Genomic DNA, 20,868 nt, shown 5'->3' on the forward strand with positions numbered 1-20,868 from the left:
TACAACAGCATCACTCATTTCATTCTATTGTGGATCATGCTTAGCTTCTCCCTAATCTGCTTCTGTCTGTTAAGGGTTTCTATCTGCTTTTACCTCTCAGTCCTTTTCACACATGTTCCCACTCAAGCTCGCCTTACTTGTTATGCATTCTTGGCCTTCAACCTTCTTATAACTACTTTAGGGAAGGACACACATCTTGTCCTTTCCTTGCAGTTTAATATCTAGCTACAGCCTCAACTTCAAAATATCACTGTACCCTCTTATCTCCTTAAAAATATTTACAGCTGCTTGCACCAATTTCTGGAGGTTTTGCTTTGCCTCTTAGGCTCCTGAGCCGTATTTTAATAAACGAGCAATGTGTAATGAGACCATATAAAGAAACAGAAGGGACCATTTGGATTTGTAATAAAATGGGTGAGCAGACTAAGAGGAGTTAAAAAAGAAAAAGAGGAGGAAGAAGAAAGCAGGAGACAGAAATGAGCCTGTGCAAGCTGATCCTGGGACTGAGCTAATGGGAGCTTAGAGTGAGGAAGGAAAGATTTACAGGTCAGTAATTATGCATGCGGGATATTTAGAGAGAAAAGGAGGATGGAGAATTTTAAACTGCTTTGTTGTGCATTATAAATTGAATCTCCATGGCGTCTTCTTCATTTTCAATTACACTGGATGTCAAACTAATGTTTCTGAAATCGAGCTGCTGGGATGGGGCAATGAGTCCCAGTTTTACACTAGGCTCAAACGGAAGCTTCATCACCACCATTTTTGATGCTTCCCAGGCGTTACATCTTCTAGACACCATTGAATCTTGTCTTCTCTTTGTTGTCTACTTCCAATCAATCTAATTCTTGCTGAATGTATATCATCTTGTTTAAATCAACATATCCCAGCCACATGTTCTGATACCTATTTAGTCAAAACTAACTCCTAGTTAGCCTTCGTATCTTCAGGCTACCCCCTTTCGTATGAAGCAGTAACCATGACATTCTACTATTACAAAGACTCCCTATCCCTAGTCCCTCAAGCTTTGGTAGGATTAGTTATCAGCTCTAGATTGATTTTTCACCATTCTTAGTCTGCATCAATATCTCTCCATGTGTAATTGCATAATTTTCACTTGGTGAACTGATGTTTGAAGACTAACAAAGAAGAGATAGTAAGATTCATGCTTCATATTTATGTGAAGGGACCATTTGGATTCGTAATAAAATCCAAATTGATTATAATCGATTTGTAATCAATTTGCACAGCAAATAGACAATTAAATGTCAAAGATGTTTAATTGTTCCTCCAATATTGTAGAATATTCATATTTTATTAAATGGAAAAATTAATCACAAAATAGCTTTCATTAACTCACTTGTTTATCATTTGTTGTATGTCCACATGGTAGAAATTAGGATAGATTCAAAGATAATATCTTGAATTATATGCATGTCCATAACTAGAATTTGGTTGGAATCCCACGTCTAACTACTCCCCATAACTTAGGTGACTCCTAAAATTCAATTCTACCTGAACGAATTTTTTTCTCTCTCTAGAAGAAAATCTGGGAAACTAATTTTTTAAAAGGCTAACCATGTATGATATGTCTGCTTCTAGAAAACACTGATGACTTTATTCTCTCTAGTTCATTAAACTCAAAGAGTTTCTACCTCCCTATCTAAAACCAGCTTGCACTGTGTATTTAAATGGATTCCCTATTTCATCATGGCTGAGTATGAACCTCCAAATAAAATATACATGACTCTATAACTTGCCTTGACTACGTTTCATGACACTGTGAATCTCAGTCTCTTCTCAGTAAACTGAAGACACGAGTTTTAAGGAATTGTATTTATCTGACAAACATAACAGCCCTCCTCTTCACCTAGATGAAGCACAGACATTTTCTAAAACCTAGGCTTTACCTCATTTAAATACTTCACAATGACTGTCTAATAAAATGTCTATTCAACGGTACACATTTAAACATATGGTCTGCTAACAGAAAATGGCAATTATTTTATTACCACAAAATCCAATGCCTTGTCATACCTGTTTTCCTATTTTCAAGATGATATATTCTCTCTATCTTGTCATGCTACTGCACCACACAACTGCTAAGGATAAATTAACCTTGTCTTCAGTTAATCTGTAATGTTGAACATGTCTGGCACATGTCAGTTGCTTCATACTGTTTGTCATTTGATTTATTCCAGTTCATGATGATGGCCCTGGTAAAATAACAGCTACCTTTACAAGTAGGTGAATGTGGTATTTATTGCTGTTAATGCACCAGGATGTGTCCATTAATTTATATAAAATATGCTCCTATTTTAAGGACATATTAGTATACCATGAATTATGAATGCACTTTGGGATGTGAAATTCTGAAAAGTGGCTGCAAAGAAAATAGCGGATTTAGAGGATATTTCACAGTTGGAAATGTTAAGAATGGAGTACTTGGGGTAAAAGAGTCTCTTAGTCTCTCCTTATTCTCTGGCATCAACTGCCTCTGTTGATCTGCATTGAACTGCATGAGCTCAGAAAGGAGCTCAGCTCGACTGCCCTGCACTCACTGCACTGACTTCCCACTAAATGAACCAAATTCCTTCACACTCCCTGTAATGCTGTTCAGTAGGTTTTCTCTTTAGAGCTGGCTGTATCCTATCTCTGACTAATTCTGTCAAATCTGTCTCTGACTTTGTTTGGCCCTCATTAGATGTCACTGTAATTAAAGGTGTATACTAAAGGATTCCAGTCAGAGAGATTGAAGGTTTGTACTAAGAGCACATCTAAATTTGAGCTGGAGCACACAGACCCGAAATCGCATCACTAAAGAGGCTAAGGTGCAAATACTGCTATGAGTTTGAAGCAAGACTGGGTTGTACAATTGCACTCTCTCTCCCCAAAACTGAACAAACAAAACAGAAGTTAAAAGAAGAGGGGGGAAAGAGGGTATACAATGAAGAGTTTGTAAACTGACATGGCCTTGGAATATGGGATCTGTGTGCCAGGTAGTGGCGAGACCCAGACGTCTATGCCTCGACCTATATAGCAGAAACATCTTTCGGAAAGAGAGAGAGGGGAGAGAGAGAGAGAGAGAGAGAGAGAGAGAGAGAGAGAGAGAGAGAGAGAGAGAGAGAGAGAGAGAACTATATGTAGAATCCCACTGACAAGCCTGTGAAGTAGCTCCTATAATTTAGTGCCCACAAGGGTTAAATTTAACTCATGAAGAACCAAACCCTAGACTCAAGTAGAACTTTTAAGATCCCTCTAATTAGCCACAGGAAACAAAGACCACCTTCCTCTTATGCAGCAAGTCATCCCTGGTCTTTTCTTCTCTGTGCCCATTCACTCCAGGCGTTACAGAGGATTATTCCTACTGAGTCACTTCATAACTGGACATTAGAAAGCTGCTACCACCCCCATTCGATGCTGCTTCATCACAGTTTGCAACCACTCAAGAACAAATCAAATCCTTGGTACTCTGCTTCTTGTATAAGATGGGATTAGGAAAAGAGATGTTCTACTCTAAGACCAATAGAAGAAACGCTGCTTTGACTGATGGAGAAAATGAAGATAAAATGAATATCAGGAAAGGACTTGGATACAGCCACAGCTTATGTAATTTGTCATTGTCCTCTAACCTCACCAGAAACCCGGGGGGCTACATCAGTCACATAGAGACACGGCACTTGGAGCAAGACTCCTTTTTCCTATCTACATGTATATACCTTCACATTAAATTCTATATAAAACTTAGAGAAGTCAATTAATTCTTTAAATTTGGTTATCTCTTTTAATTTTTAATTACCATCCATTTCATCCCATACTATCATATTTACATGTTTTTATCCTATTTTTATTCTCCTTTTCTGTTTATGTCTCTTACTCTTTTAAATGAGTAAATATTTTGCTGTGAATATATATGCTAATTATTCTTCTATGTGGAAGGAGACATAAAAACTAATTGCAATTTAATGTAAGCTGCCTTTTCATGCATGTGGTCCATTCTTTGCTCCATGGTCATGTACCCTGATTGGGATGACTCATGCACTGAACATAAATAAGTATGGACAAGATGAAAGGTGTTTTCAGAGGCCACGCCTGGGAAGAGCTTACCTGTAGCCAAGGATTTGAACTGTCCCCTTGAAGGTAGTGACAAATCTATTAATAACTTTAGGAGAGAACATGATACACAGGCAGACTTGCAATTTCAAAAGGTCTGTTTAGCAGCTCCACAGATAATAGATTATAAAAAGCCAAAACTCTACAGTGGAGATAATTTTAAAGCAACTATCAGTTTAAAAACTGAAGAAGGTAGTGGAGGTATGAACATCCTTTTTCAGTAACAGTGGGTCCTGTCTTGGGAAACCGATTAGCAAACAGGTACTATTCTATTAGCCAACGGGAGCAGGTAGAACATACTCACCATGCTAACTACTATTTATTGAGGATAACTGCATTTGAAGGAGACATTAAGCATTTAACATGCATTGTGTACTGTTTTGTCAAGTTGACATCATAAAGGACAGACTGCCATTGACTTTTAAAAGGACAAATATTTGGGTTTGAAAAACTAGCTTGTGAAACATTACATAGTGAAAAAGTGGTAGAGCTGAATTTAGACAAAAGCCAAACAGACTTGATCCTCAGTTAAAGAGAAGCAGCATAGCAATCCTAATGGAAGTGCAGTCCAGATGGCCCTGAGTGAGTGGCATGTAAGGACTTACCAAATTCATGGTACTGAACCCAGCTCAGGACACAAGGATGTAATCCCTGGAAGAGAGGGACTGAACTCATCAACTATTCTTACACATTTTGAAATATAGGCTACTGGTTTGTGAGGGAAAATCCTTTTAAAACTGATACTTTATTTTTAAAATTATGAATTTTCTTTCCTGGCTTGACACATAACCATCATTGCGTTTGCCTACATCTTAAACTTACAGTAGTTGTGCCCATGATATAAATGTTTTCACAGAATCACTTGAGCACAAGTTGTCATCCTAATGCCCAGTAATCACTTACAAGTGGTGACATGCTCCTATGTAATTATAATTATGCCACCTCCACTGGAAAATTAATATGGACCTTCTGCTGTCATATAATACTCAATCACTCTTCTAGTCCTATCACATTTCTCCTTAAAGGTTTGAATAGAAGAACTGCTTTTGTGGGGAGGGGTGGGATTGGCAGTGAGACCTGTTTAATCTCTGGAAATCTGGCATTTGGCCCTGCTCCTCTATCTTTCATGAGGAGTTACTTTTCATAAGAGCAGCTCATTGGTAGAAAGCCACCCCGGTTTCAGTTTGTCTGATAATTTCTCATTGCTGGATTCAGATTAAATCATTTTAGTGGGAATACAATCCAAATTAAACCATCCTTGCTTAGAACTGTATTAATCGCATTCATCATCATTGTGATCAAATACCTGATAAGGTGCAACTTAAGGAAGAAAGGGTTTCTCTTGGCTTATAATTTAAAGGAAAGAGTCCGTGCTAGAGATGGTGAGATAGCTGGTCACACTGCATATATAGTCAAGAACCAAGAGTGGACAAAATGAAGGACCAGATTGTTAAAAAAATTGAATACCTCCACTAGCTGTTCCTCAACCTACGAAAACAGCATCATGTTCACAATGGTGACTATTTTATGTTCAAACCACAACATCCATCTAATCTCCAGGAAGGAGAAGAAAAGGGAAAAGGAAAAGTTAACTTTTCGATGTGTTTTGTTTGGGATTCCTATGACTGAGTCAGAATTTTGATGATATTCAGATAGGTAGTTCAATAGATGTTCATCTGGGAACTAAGAACTAGACACAGGATCATAGGCTCATCAAAGTATAAGTGACAGTTTAAGCTGCAGCATGAATTACCTAAGAAGTACATGAGAAATGGGAGCAAAAATACCAACAGATTGGGACATGGGGAAATCTTAATTTTAAGAACTGGAAGAACGAAGAACACGTAAAGGAATCAACGAGGAAAAGATACCGGTAGACTAAAAGCATTAACTGTGATTAGAACAAACCAGTATGACACTTTCATCCCTAGCAGGATTCCATACTAGAATTAGATTAAAGGCAAGTAGAGCAAGAAGTGAGAGGAGGAGAGTGAAGCCAGATTGAATCAGTCAGCTTGGAGAGGAGTTTTGAGCCAGAGCTGCTGAGTTGAATCAGTCGGCCAGAAATCAGAATGAACAAGGGTGAGCTTCTTCAGCAGCAAATCTCAGAGGCGGAAAACATTCTAGGCCTGGATAAGACCATGTAAAAGCTAGAAGATTCCAGGACTAAGCCTAAGTTAGCAGACAGAGGCAGTAAGCCTTTGAGAGGACATCAGGAGATAAAAGTCACCATGCTTCCACTTTAATAACCCCTTGCTGTAATTCCACCTTAAATGATAATATGGATTTTTTTCTTTAAAATTTTTCTTTTGAGGGAGGTTTGCTTCTTTCCTCATAGCTTTAAATAAACTAATAAAAGAAAGATACATTTACAGACAGTTTATCTTTGACTGCTTTTTCTTTCCCTCTAGCAAGCACTGTACTGTGATTTTTACTTACCAGGCATTAATGGTTTGCTAGAGAGTATCTTCTCCTACTATCAGAGACAAAACAACCGTCTTAAAATTAAAATTTACCCTTTGTGTGTTTTAACATCTCATTTATTCTAGAATTGCTCCACTCAAATCAACTTAGAAATTAAAGAGTAAGGGGCTGGAGTGATGGCTCAGCAGTTAAGAGCATTGGCTGCTTTTGCAGAGGACCCAGGTTCAATTTCCAGCAACAATACAGCAACTCACAACTGTCTGTAACTCCAGTTCCAGGATGCCCATGGCCCCAGGCATGCATGTGGTGCACACACCTGTGCATGCAGTCAAAATACCCATATACAGAAAATAAAATAAAATATTTTTCTAAAAAAATAAAGAGTGATCCATAAGCATTTGTTGAGGAGAAGTTTTTCCATGAAGAGGTAGATAGTATCCTTGAAGCTATCAGACAAGCACTGGCCATTGATCTGACTGGGACACAGTCCTCATCCTCCTTCTTCCACCTCTAGCATCCTCATCCATCCTCAGTTTCAAATATCTTCTTAAGCCAATGTCTCAGGCATTGACTATATCTGCCCTGGGGGTCAAGACTCACATTGACTCTAGATCATGAAGATGGAGGGAGGCAGGGACTGTGACAGCAGCATACAGCTCAGTAGCTTCGTTTGCCTCTATTGACTAATTGGGTTATAAAAACACTGTGAGCATTAGTAGCTCTGTGATTCTGAGCAAGCTATTTAAATGATTTGTGCTTCCATTTCAGTATCTACAGAACAATATAAACACACTATCTACCTCTATTACTGTTAGGAAGATCCCAACATGTTAATGTAAGCATTTAGAATAGTGTTGAATATACAGCTAGCAATATGTAAGCTTAACTCAACCGTTTGTCCAATGAGAATATCAAGTCTAGCATTTCTGAATTTAGACATCCTGATCACCTTACAATTTCAAATCTAGTATTTCACAGCTTAGGAAAAATGACCGTCAAATATCTAGTTACATCAATCACTTCTCTGTGGTTACTGCAGATCCCCATGTTCCATCCAAGTTCAGGCCTGGCATTTGCTCTCTCTTTGTCTACTAATCTCTCTCTCTCTCTCTCTCTCTCTCTCTCTCTCTCTCTCTCTCTCTCTCTCTCTCTCTCTCAATATTTTTTAAGTTTTAAGTTAAGTATGATCTTCTAAGACAGTGGTTCTCGACCCTTAGCCCATGGGTGGCAACCCTTTGGAGATTCTCATAACAGATATCCTATATATCGAATATTTACATTACAATTCATAACAGTAGCAAATTTACAGATATGAAGTAGCAAGTAAATAATTTTATGGGTGGGGTTCACCACAACATGAGGAACTTGATTAACGGGTCCCAGCATTAGGAAAGTTGAGAACCACTGCTCTAAAAGAACTCTTCCTATCAACCTTGGTCAAACGACTTTGACCCTATTTTCTTCCATGAAACTGAAACCATATTATCCCTTCTTGAATTGATTGGTTTTATTTATTATAATTATTTATTTTTTATAGTCTGTCTTCCCAACTAAACTGCAAGCCTTGTTGATGTAGGGACTGTGCTTCTTTGTTGGTATACAACACAGTGAGACATATAAGCATAATTATCAAATGAATGAGTGGGTGAATAAAAGACAAATGTACAGATGAACAACTGCTTTGGGATCTTTACAGTGTCCTTGGAAACTGAAGATTAAAAAGAAATATTCTCTTTATAAGAGGGCCACTGAAATCAAGATGTTTTTAATAAACATGTTTGTCTGAGGTCTGCCATAAAGATGCCAATGCCTGTCCTCAGAGACAAAACATCAGAGGTCCTAGAGGTAGAGTGTAGGGGTCAATATTATGAAGATGACATCAACTCCCATTACCATAAGGATGAGCACCCATGAGAGCAAGGGGAAGGCAAGGGGGGTGGCTGGATTCCATGCTCCATTTCTTATTCTGTGGAGAACTACCAGGACTGTCAAAGGGTCAAAGGCAATCTTTTTTTTTTTTTTTTTTTGCTGACTAGTAATTCGATGTTGGGAAAGATGAACTCATAATTCTGAAGATAATTTGTATGAAACAAGCAGAGGCAGAAGCAGGAAGCAGGCTGCAAAATAGCATGCTGCTGTGGAGGCTCAGAGTCCTCCTCCTCCATCAAGTGGGTTTGAGCACAACCCCCACCCCAGAACAGTCCCAAGCATGAAATATCACTGTGTTGTTTTATTCTGAGAGAGCTTGACAGGAACTTCTCTGTGGTAGTGGATAAAATACCCATTGTTATATAACATATACTTAATTGTCTACTAGAAGGTGAGACAAACACTCCTGGGAATTGCACTGTGGGGTCTATACCTCTATTTACCTGTAAGGACAGAGTGCTGTTTCTGGGAATAGGAATAGTGCTTACTGATTGTATAATCTGCACCACCACCACCCCTTTTGCCATGTTGTTTTTCCGTTGTTCTTCACAATCCCTCTTTAAAAGCTAATAGGTTTGCTTAGTTAGTATCCAGTACGCAAGGAAAGACTTTGGAAGAAATTGAGATCCATGAGCAGTGTGGGGATTTCAGACTCCAAGTCAATCCTTTTGGAAGCCCATAAATTAGGAGTCCCTTCCCTCTTCTTACGGTCAGGATCATCAAACGATAGGATTGGTCCTCCCAAATTCTCTCACAACTGATGGCCTCCAGAAAATGGGCTTTGGGTGGGCTTGAACCTTTCGTCTCATGTAAGAAAAGAAGAAACATGGTTTTGAGCATCACACCAGAGCTTCCAGCTCAAGCCACCCAGCTCTTACAGTGCCTTCAGGATGGCACCTCTTACTGTGAGGTGACTTACCACCCCTTGTTTCCCTTAAACTACTCTTACCGAAGTGTCCTCTGCCCTCTTGAGCTATTACTATTTTGTACCTCTGTTCTGGTTATATATAAGGCAAATAGTTCACCCAGTATTTGTGTGTTTTTAAGACAGTAATTTTTAAAAGCCATTTCTAAACCCATACACTATATTGCCTTATTACAGTGTTCATCTATAAACATCCCCTTTCCTTTTGGCTTGGTTCTGTTAATATTTTGTTCCTCCCCAGAACACAGGAAACATTGGTTTAGGTTGCCATGTAGGAATCCATTTGTGTGGTTTGTGATGGAGGAACACATTTGGCTCCTCTTTAGAAATGTGTCTGCTGACCCCTGTGGCCTTCACCAGTGTGAAAGTCCTGGACATAATCTTCTGTGGGGATTTGTGCAGGTGTCTATTATGGCCCACAATCTGTGATGTGGCTTCCCGTATTCTCACTATGGAAAGGTTAAGCTATCGTGACTTTATTTTTTGAGTGAAAATGTCCACAAGGTGTTAGTACTGTCAGAGAACAGATTGAAACAAGCTGTAACTTCAATCAGACTTTAAGCCTGTGCCTGCCCTGGAGAGGAAACTCCACCGTGAACAAAGGGTTTCCTTAGAAAAGGGAGCAATCACTTTTAAACTCCAAAGTTATAAAACTAAATGATTTTGGAGGCTGAGGCAGAAGGATCATGAGTGTGAGGGTAGCCTAAGCTACATAGATATCTCCAGGACAGCCTGTGCTACCTAGAAAGGCCCTTTCTCAACAAATAAAGTTATAAAAACAAACCCTTTTGTCTTCTACTATTCTTGGAGTGCTATATTTTCCAAACTAAAACCTGAGATTCATACACTGACAAACACATAGTTGATTTTGATCCAAAGGTTTTGCATATCTAATGCCTGGAAGACTCTGAGTGTAACAGGCTATACTGTCATAAACACATTCTATGTTAAGGCCCAGTATGCTACCTCTGCAGTTTTACTAATTGAGATTCTATTGCTGTTTGTAGTGGTCATAACACTTTATTTCTTAATGACCTTGGGGCAAAGGGAACAAGCTACCTTATGGGTCTTTCCTCTTTGTGCTCATGTTGGTGGTACTGACAAATGCCCTTCCAACTTCTAGTAAAGATGGCCTCTCTCTTGGATCTTCCTACTCTGTTTCTATCTTCTTTCTGCTTCTTCCCAGTGCCAGTAGCAGAGCTGCAGGACCAAAAAGAGGGAAGCTCAGAAGAGCCTGAGTCCCATGTTCCATTTCAGGGACATCTTAATATCTTCAGAAAAGCTGTAAAAGCTAAATTGTCTGTGTGTGAGTTGTGAAATCATCTGAGGTAGAAGAATGTTGAGACAGAGAAGTTCCAAGAATGGGTTAGGAAAAACCACAACAATTGCAACTCTCAAATAAAGATGCCAATTACTGGCCTCTGAGAGCCTAGGAGCCTACTGGGCTCCCAGGAAGACAAGTGAAAGTAAAGAGGGAGGTGTCTGCCGAAGGTGGTACCACCTCCTAGCAGTTAGAACAAACTCTAGGATCAGGGCTTCTCTGGGAATCTGCCAGTTCTAGAATCTTTTTAAAGGCCTTAAATTGGCAAACAGCTAGCGATGTCTATTTCCAAAACTGGGCAGCAACAGGGTGGGTGGACCACAGAGTGCTGCTTCTTCCTTCCCTATGTTTGACTTTCAAGGGTCAATATGAGTAAAGATTGGCCAGACACAAATGTCAGTAACTCTCTCTGTTTTTCAAGATGGCTTTGCGTGTAACCCAAAAGATTCACACAGCCTCCTGCAAGCATGTCTTGCTCAGCATATAACTTACAGTAATATTAACAACAAATTGGCCCTGAGTACCGTTTCCATTTCCAACTCTAATTCCCAGGTGTTTGATGATAGGTAAATTCTTGAGAGAAAAAGTCAAGCAGATAGTACTTAAGTATTACAGTATTACAGCAATACTTGAACATGTACGATTTCTTTTTAACTCTGAAAGACTTCACAGAGCTTAGGTGAAAGGATGGTCTTGCAAAATACCAATCTGCAGAAGAAAAAGGCCTCCGTCCACTGAAACAGGGAACACATATCAGCAACTGTACTTGTCCTTTGAATTCTGAAAGCACATTAGGAAAAAATAACAACATTACACTGTGCCAACACATTGCTAATTAATATGTAATTTCAATTCTCCCAGAGGTAAAATATTAATATTTTAAAAATGAAAGTATCTCATGCGATGTTCTAATTGTTATAAAAATATTTAATAGTGAAATCAGTTTAATTATTTAAACACCTCATAGTGGTGTAAATACTATCTACATAGTCACACATCTTCTTTACTTTCCCATAGACAAAGGATTTTAAATTAAGAACTACTTAAGGCTGTCTGCCAGGCCACAGAGTAACTACTTACAATGCAGATGCCTGCATCTGTGAGATTTAATAGGAAGAACTGGTCTTTGTTTTCATAAGTAGGGAAAAGTTGCATTTTCTTACATAAATTTCATTCTTGATGTTATTAGAAGGGATTAGGGTGGAGTTGGAGTAGTCTAAAATTTAATTAACCTAATCCTTTTAACAAGAATTGTTTTCATACCGATAATTCTCTGTAACAACAGTATTACAGATCACATCCACATGAAATATTTACACTAAATATTTTAGCATATAATCTTTCCTTCAGCTCTACCGGGGCTGGTGAGATTCTTGATTCCTTTGGCTGTCTTTGTTTTCTTTCTCTCACCTACCTCCCCTTTATTTCATCCTCTGCTAATTTTCTCCTGGCGTCACTGTCTCTGGGTAAATTATGTTAAATAGCTATCAAACAATCAATCGTCTCCAAGAATACAAGTGCTATGGAATAAGGGGAAGAGTGGATAGGTTTATTTTATTTTTATTCATTTATCTATTTCTTTTGGTATCAGCAGTCATTTGGTGTAGATTCCCATTTCAGGTGATTTGTTTACTTATCGATTGCAATAAATTGCAGTGCTGCTGAAAACACCCCTAAGAGTAGAGTCAGATGAAGGACAAACCTGTCATTCTGGTCACCTCCTCTGATGATCCCCTGTGTAAATTACAAATTGTTCTTAATCTGCTCAAATGTCATGTTATCAGTGAGACCTTCTCTGACCTCGCAGGATAAAATTACAATCAACATCCCTCCCCCAAGGGTGCTCTCCTTCAGTTGGCTTCATTGTTCCACAGTCCCTATGACCACAGAGCACCACACAGCAGTGCATACTTATTTGCTTAGTACATCCCCTCCACCTGGGATGAAAACATCACAGAAATAAAGGATCAGAATTTGCTCACTGAGCTATCTTAGGAATCCAGACAAGTCCCTTTAATACAGTCATATAGTGGTCAATCGATATGAATTGTTGAACGTATAAAACTTCTCTCATCTTTCTGAAACATCAAATCTATGTGAAGCTATGAGAAACCATATTTTGCCAGCCTTCACACAGAGCTGGATATGCTGCTGAGGCCAAGGGAAAAGGCACTGCTTCCCAAAAGACAAATTACAGATCCAGGCTTTTCCGTTGCCATGTCTTTATGTAAGAACTAAAGTAGAGGTGTGAGGAGCCCTCTGAACCTCGCATGCTTACAATTCTAAGAATAACATAAAACAGAGGATCTCAGTGGATGCTGCCCATGGCCATAGCTCTTTAGGATACAAAGGGGTTACTGAGTTTAAGAAGGGCTTGAGTAAGTGAAAATAGATATATCTTGTGAAACTACACAAAATTCTTTTATTGTTGTTGTTTGCCCTCTGAACCCTCAAAATTTTTTATTAAATTTATTTATTTATTTATTTATTTAGTTAGTTAGTTATTCTATTTATATCCTGCTCACTGTCCCCCTTTCTGTCATCCTTCCCATAATCCTTCCCCTATCCCCGCTCTTCTTCTCCTCTGAGTAGGTGGGAACCTTCCTGGGTATCCTCTGATACTGGAACTCCAAGTCTGTTAGGCTAGGTCCTTTCTCTCCCACTGAGGCCAGACAAGGCAGCCTAGGTAGAAGAACATATCCCACATACAGACAACAAACAGCTTTTGTGATAACCCCAGCTCCAGTTGTTCAGGACCCACATGAAGACCAAGTTGCACATCTGCTACATAAGTGCAGAAAGGCCTGAACCCAGCCTGTGTATGTTCTTTGGTTGGTGGTTTGGTCTCTGAGAGCCCCAAGGGTCCAGGTTAGTTGATTTTACTGGTCTTCCTATGGAATCCCTATCTCCTTAGAGGGCAGGATCTGATCTTTCCTCCTGTTCTTCCGTAAATGTCCCCAAGCTCCATTTAGTGTTTGGCTGTGGGTGTATGCCTCTGTCTTGGGTCAGTTGGTGGGTGGGACCTCCTTGAAGACAGCCATGCTAGACTCCTGTCTGCAAGCATAACAGAGTATCATTAATTGTGTCAGGGATTGGTGTTTCAACATGGGATGGGTCTCAAGATGGGCTGGTTATTGGTTGGCCATTCCTTCAATCTCTGCTCCATCCCAAATCCCTGTACTTTTTTTGTACACAGAATAAATTCTGGTGGAAAATTTGGTTGGTTTTTTGGATAGGTCGGTGTCTCTATCGATCCACTGGGGTTCCTGCCTGGCCACAGGAGGCAGCCTTCCTGGGCTCCATATCCCCAATTCTGTGAGTCACAGGTTAGGACTCCTGCATCAATTCTTGGGTGACTCCTCTCTCTCTCAAGTCTCCATTTCTTCCTGGAGATACCCTCTACCCCCTGCTCCAATGAAGATTTCCATTCATTTTCATGGCCAACCAGTCATCTCCCCTGCCCCTCCCCACACTGGAACCAGAACCCCCCTACTCCTGTCCTGATTCCCTCTCCCACCCAGTTCTCTCCCTCCATCTGCCTTCAATTACCATTCCATTCCTTCTTCCAAGTGAGGCTCAAGCATCCTTAGACAAGTTTCTCTTTTTTAAGATATCTCAGATGCTCATCCAAGCTGAAACAAAATCTTAAGCTGCCTTTCAAAATTTAAAAAATAAAAACAACTCACCTGGTCTTGGGCATTTTTTTTCATGACTGGTCGGCACTGCTTCTAAGACAAGGAAATTGTAAGGTTGTAAGTCAGGAACCTTGAGTGTAGATATTAGGGGTTCTGGCTGACTCTGCTTCTTACACTCTTCAAGTGATTTTGGCAAGTTTCCTAAACACTTCCCTATGCTTGATTCCCTCTACTGTGAGGGAGGAATGAGAGGATATGCAAAGTGCCTTAGTAAGCTGAATGGGGCAGGGGGGTTGACATGACCTTTAATTCCAGGAATGGGTGAATGCCTTTTAGACAGATGTCTTCAACAACCATTTTTAGGAGGGGTTGTTTTTGTTTTTTGTTTTTTAGTATTTATGCACCCCCAGAATCTGATTGATGTGCCTCTACTTTCTTTGGTCCCAATGCGTTGATCCCCACCTGAGAAACTTTGCACATGGAAGCTGAAGGTGAACAAATGCTGTCTTCCACTGATAGTTAAAACTAATCTAAGATTATTCCCTCCCGGGGGATCCAAAAGCCACCTTCCTTTGTTCCCACACTTCTGGCCACAGGTGAAGGCACTCTAGTCAGACTGAAAGTGGTAGCATCCGCATTAGTGATGATGCAGATGGCTGCATGATGACAGGTGTCGAAGTGACCATATTTTAAAAGTCAATTTCAAATAAAGGTATGATCTTTGTAAATCTGACCCCTTCCAGTGAGATGTGCATTTACATCTATTTGGAATTTATAAATCCTGACAGATTCCACAATATTTATAGCCCTCCATAAAAAGCCTTTGCCAGTTTGCAGAGCTTTGCATTTGGCGCTCCTGTATGCTTAAGAGAGTTTAAATAATAATAAATTTGGTGATTTATTCCACCTGGAACAGAAAGTTACCCGCCCCCACCCCCACCCTCACCCTGCCCCAGCTCATTTTGAAGGGGAAGCCTATAAATAGTGTTGCAGACGCTGGGATCAGGAATAGGGAATTGAAATCCGAGAAAGAAGTACAGCAACATTTCCATTATCACTGATTTCTTGAGTATATTTTTAAAACACTTCTGTTATTCACATAATATCCCTTCTCTCCTTTCTCCTGCCTCATCTCAATTATACCTGAGTCCCCTACACCTGTTGCCAGTGTTTGGATTCAGTTGCTTTAATGGAGAAGGGGGAGAAAGTATTGGCTGACTAGGTAGGAGCAGGCTGCCCCTAGGGAAGACAGCAATTCTTCAGTGTCCATCTTGTATTTCACAAGAGTCAGCAGGTAACTGAGTGTCTATATCTACAGTGTAAATTAATTGCTTGAGATCCACCTCACACATCCAACAGATGATATGATCAAAAGCTCATAGTTCAGGAAAAGAATGTGAAAAGAGTTCTATGTGTAATTCCAAGAGAAAGACTGAAAACCATAGGAGAAGTTCAATTCTTCCAGCCAATGATGCTCACAAATGCCCAGAACAGTTTCTTTTTGCATAGTGTCAGTTACTTGTGGTCAACTGGGGTCCAGAATGTTAGATGGAAAAACCCATAAACAAACACTGTGTTTAAGGTTCGCATTGTGCACTGTTGTAAGTAATGTGATGAAGTCTCTTTCTGTTTGACTCTGTCCCACCCTTTGTGGATAAGAATAGCATTAGCTTTGTATTCAGATACTGCCCACTGATTAGTCACTGAGTAGCAGGCTCAGTTCTCAGAGCAGCAATCCCCAGCCTCACAGTATTCATATCCCGCTAGCCTAGCACTATATCAAGAACATCCACCCATATCCCCCATTTATAGCATCTCATCACATGGACACTGTACAGTCCATATCTGTCTAAAAAGGAAGAGGATATAAAAATATTTTGAGAGTGATCTCATTCACATAGTTTTTATTATAATGTGTTGTTCTGTTTAATTATGAGTCATTGTTGATTTTTACTGTATAAAATTATAAATATTTTTTCACAGGTTAAATAGGGGTAGGGGAGAAAAAAAAATATATATATACTGGGCTTAGTTTGACCAGAACTTTTTCAGTATTTCCTGGGGGGTCTTGTAATACATTCCCTGAAAATAAGGAAAAACTATTCACTATACCAGAATAGTGGACTTTGTATGCTATAATTCGCTATTCTTTGTAAAGGAGAATTAGGAAATACTGTCTCACTCTCTATAGATTCTATTGTTGGAAGCTGAGAAGGAGCATTTAGTGTAGCAGAAGCAGTATTACAGCTTAGAAGAGGCATTTAGTGTAGCAGAAACAGTATTACAACTTGTGACATGACAAGGAGCTCTATTTCCAGCTTCTTGTTTGAGTGGGTTGTAAAGGAAGTCGCATTTGTAAGGAGAATAATAATCAACATCCACTGAGAGCTGCCTCTGGGCTGGTGCAAAGTAACAAACACACAAGTGTCTGTTTTGGTGCAGCACCTTCTTCATCGCTTAGAGCTGCTGCCCCACAACCTGAAGGCTCCACAGCTACCATCAACATCTGCAGTCAACCACACATGGAGAGAAGACATGGGGTGGGGGGGGGTGGTATGCAGAAAGTTACCAATCACAATATATGACTCTGCCCACGTAGAGCACTATGTTGATTCATTAGAATAAGCAACGTGAAGGCACCCTGTGTCACAGCCTCCTGCCATTTACAGGTCCTCATTCTACAAATGTGCCTTGTTTGATGGTTTCCTGAGCTGTATTGTCAAGCCCAGGATGGCTGACTCTGCACTGCAAGCATACAGATTATTCCATGTCAATGTCCCCAAAAGAATCGGTGTAGTAACTATTTACATAACATTTACATTTAAATCATCTCCAGATAATCTAAGTATGTGGAGGGTATATGCAAATGCTTTGGATTGTAGATTAGACGGATTTGGGTGTCCGAACCAATCCCTCAAGGATACTGCGACATAGCAAGAGTGGGCTTCCCTGCCCCATTACTCGGAACACATTTTCAGTCTAAGACATTCCTGAGCACTGCTCTCATCTCTAGCTATTAGGACACCAGATGTTTGGACCAAGCCCCAGAGCCTGCAGTGTACCACATTTTAATGATTTGTGGTGAATAAAGTAAATGTTTTAAAACCAGACTTTATGAAGCAGGGACCCAGTTAAGTATGATGGACTGGGGGCAAAGCCAAGAGGAAGCTGAATGTTAATGAGGGGAGCCATGGCTATAGAGGACATGGGCTAGGCATCTATCATTCATGGTTAATTCTAAAACCCTGCTTGAAAAGTAAGCTATTAGAGAACCATGACTTACCAAGACCTGAATAAGGATGACATCAGGAGACATGCCACTCAGAAGTGGACCTCTCAGAAGCCCTCAACCTTAGACAAAGAACTACAGACAACTAAGGAATTCTAAGAGTAGAATAATCTTCCCTAGGGAAGAGCACACTAATTGATCATTCAATATCAAATGATCAGCCCTAAAAATGTACATACAAGTACATAATACACACACACACACACATTTTTTTAAGCCATAAATTTAAGAAAGAGCAAGGGGGATGCATGGAAGGAGTTGGAAGATGGAAAGGAAAAGAGCGAAATGATATAATTGTATGATAACCACAAAAAATGGATAATAAAAAGAAACCATGTTCTAAGGAATCTCAAGTCAAGAAAGGATTCCCCCAACCTTCCTAGGAGAAAGTAGAAGGCTTGAGGCATTAGGCAGTTATGAGTCTCTATGTCTCTATGACCACACTCTGTGTCTAATACACAGGGGATAAAGAAACTGTCCTCGTGCTTTGAAGTCCAGAAAAAGACAAAACATTACTAATTGAATTTTACAAGATTTATTTTTATATGTTATGTTTGGTGTATGTTTTGTATGTCTGTGCACCTCTTGCACACCTGGTGCATGTGGAGGTCAGAATAGTCCATCGAACTAGACTTACTGGCAGGTGTGAGCTGCTCCACAGGTGCTAAGAATTGAATGTGGGTTTTTTGAAAAAGCAAGGCAGTGTCCTTAACTGCTAAGTCATCACTCTAACGTTCTGTAGTACTTTTTAAAAGGCTGTTATACAGGAGAATCCAGTTGGGGAAAGTGAAATGTGTGGTGATTTTGTTATTGTTGTTTTCTGTCCTAGCTTGCTAGCTATGAGCAGTAAGAAAAGGCTGTTCAGCCTGTATTTAATGCACCCTCCTTTCTTTGTCTTCCATAGGGCAACCCTTACATGTGCAATAATGAGTGTGATGCGAGTACCCCTGAACTGGCACACCCTCCTGAGCTGATGTTTGATTTTGAAGGAAGACATCCCTCCACATTTTGGCAGTCTGCTACTTGGAAGGAGTACCCCAAACCTCTCCAGGTTAACATCACTCTGTCTTGGAGCAAAACCATTGAACTCACAGACAACATAGTTATTACCTTTGAATCGGGGCGTCCAGACCAAATGATCCTAGAGAAATCTCTTGATTACGGACGAACATGGCAGCCCTATCAGTATTATGCCACAGACTGCCTCCATGCATTCCACATGGACCCGAAATCCGTGAAGGATTTATCTCAGCACACGGTCTTGGAAATCATTTGCACGGAAGAGTACTCCACTGGGTACTCCACGAATAGCAAAATCATCCACTTTGAGATCAAAGACAGGTTTGCGTTTTTCGCTGGACCTCGGCTACGGAATATGGCTTCCCTCTATGGACAGCTGGATACAACCAAGAAACTCAGAGATTTCTTCACAGTCACGGACCTGAGGATCAGGCTGTTGAGACCCGCCGTTGGGGAAATATTTGTAGATGAACTACATTTGGCACGTTACTTTTATGCGATCTCAGACATAAAGGTGCGAGGAAGGTAAGAGAACACATGCCCATCTTGAATTGGTGGGGGGCGGGGGAGACCATGTTCAAAAATTATGCCCACAATTATAAAGTGACTTAGGTCAATTTTTATTTCCTGATTTCTGAGGAGCACCACTATGCAAGTACGTTCTCAAGGCATTTTGAGACACTTTGGCTCAACAATGATTTGTAAACCCACCATTGGCTACCACTCTTTAGGAGGTCTTTAGCTTTTAAACAAACAAACAAACAAACAAAAAAAAACATAAGTATCCTACTGGAAGCAACAACTCCCTAGGCAAGGTGATGCTAAATTCCTCAACATAGTGAGTGAAGCTGGTTGCTCTGTTTAGAAGGTTAAGGGAAACAAGGCTATATCTTGCATTTCCCATTGCAAACAAGAATCCACCCTGCAGTGTTAGACTCAAAAGCCATCTGAGAAGTAAATCCATCTCTTTAAGACTGGTAAGGTTTCCTTTTTAAAGGTTTTGGACTCTATTGTATTAATCAATATTTTACATATAAAATAGGGATTTGGGACACTTAATAGGTCAAATACGGATGGTCAAGTGTTGTAACATCAGTGGTTATAATCAGGGATACCTGGTTTTAGAAATATATATATCACTGCAATTACGTTACAAAGAATTTGAAGCTGTTTAAAATGAAAAACTCCAATAATGAGAACAAACACTACCAACATTGAGATTTTTCATTCAGCACGGCATGATGGGAATGGAAACAGGATGGGTAGGAAATAAAGAAATATAAGCAAAGAAGTAATCATTTCAAAACTGTGAAGATATACGAGGGTAAGTGTGTAAATGGTACACCTGGCATATAGATCTGAACAAGCAACTGAACGAACCCACTTAATCAGGCTTCATGCAGTTGGCTGGCCTACAGATTCTCTTAAGTCTATCTAGTCCTCAGCGACTAGAGGTGCTGAGACTCTGGCTCTTCAGAGAGTTGTCTGCCTGCCACAGGCTAATGACTAGGCATTTGTTGCTGTTGAGTGTCAGAATGAGAAAAAAAGAAGTAATGGTAAGCCTTACTTAGAGAGGCATCTAGGGTTTCAGGATGCTAACTGTGGGGAAAAAATAACATGAATTTGTGGCTGTCTCCTCTGATTTGTGCTGTGTTCCTCATGGCCAGTGAAGAGTTTTTAGCTATGGACCCTACTGTCAACATTTAACCAAGGTCTCAGTGATGGATGATGACAATATCTTAAAAGCAAGTTAATATTTTTAAGAGATTTATGCCCTGCTATATTGATACCAACACTGAGCTTGGGTCCCCTAGTGTTAAGAGAAGTATGCATGGATCAGCAGGAGACTATGACAGGGCAATGGGATGCTGTATTCTCAGACTTGAGTGTGTCTGGTCACAGTTCAGAGACAACTTAGTCAAAGACTATCAATTTCAAACGTGATCCTATTTATTCTTTTTTGTATATACTATATGAAAATGTTTGGTATTTTTAACAATAGGACACCAACATCAAATGACAAATAACTCAAAATGACTAAAAGAATAAAGTTCAAAGTTAATAGCCTGCGATTTATGTGATTTTGTTATTTTAAATTCAGGTAGGTCAGTTTCTGGCAGTTTGAAGACTCTTTAATGTATAGTTGAGTTTCTAGAGATCACTATACCCCCAAAACTTTGATTTGGCCTTGTCAGAAAGGCAACCTTTCAGAGGT

At 39.8% G+C, this 20,868-nt stretch overlaps 1 protein-coding gene across 4 annotated transcripts in view; it reads left to right on the top strand.

Annotated features, from left to right (window-relative positions):
* Window positions 1-20,868, top strand: part of Ntng1 (netrin G1) — a 366,907-nt gene that overhangs the window by 192,194 nt on the left and 153,845 nt on the right. For all 4 annotated transcript variants that reach the window (XM_029475564.2, XM_085835569.1, XM_085835570.1 and 1 more), the window contains exon 3: window positions 18,538-19,178. In XM_029475564.2, coding sequence (XP_029331424.1) covers window positions 18,538-19,178 — 641 coding nt within the window. The remainder of the gene's footprint in view (window positions 1-18,537; window positions 19,179-20,868) is intronic.

This window comes from Mus caroli, unplaced genomic scaffold (genome assembly GCF_978045245.1).
Source record: "Mus caroli unplaced genomic scaffold, Mus_caroli_1 scaffold_3, whole genome shotgun sequence".
Taxonomy (NCBI): domain Eukaryota; kingdom Metazoa; phylum Chordata; class Mammalia; order Rodentia; family Muridae; genus Mus; species Mus caroli.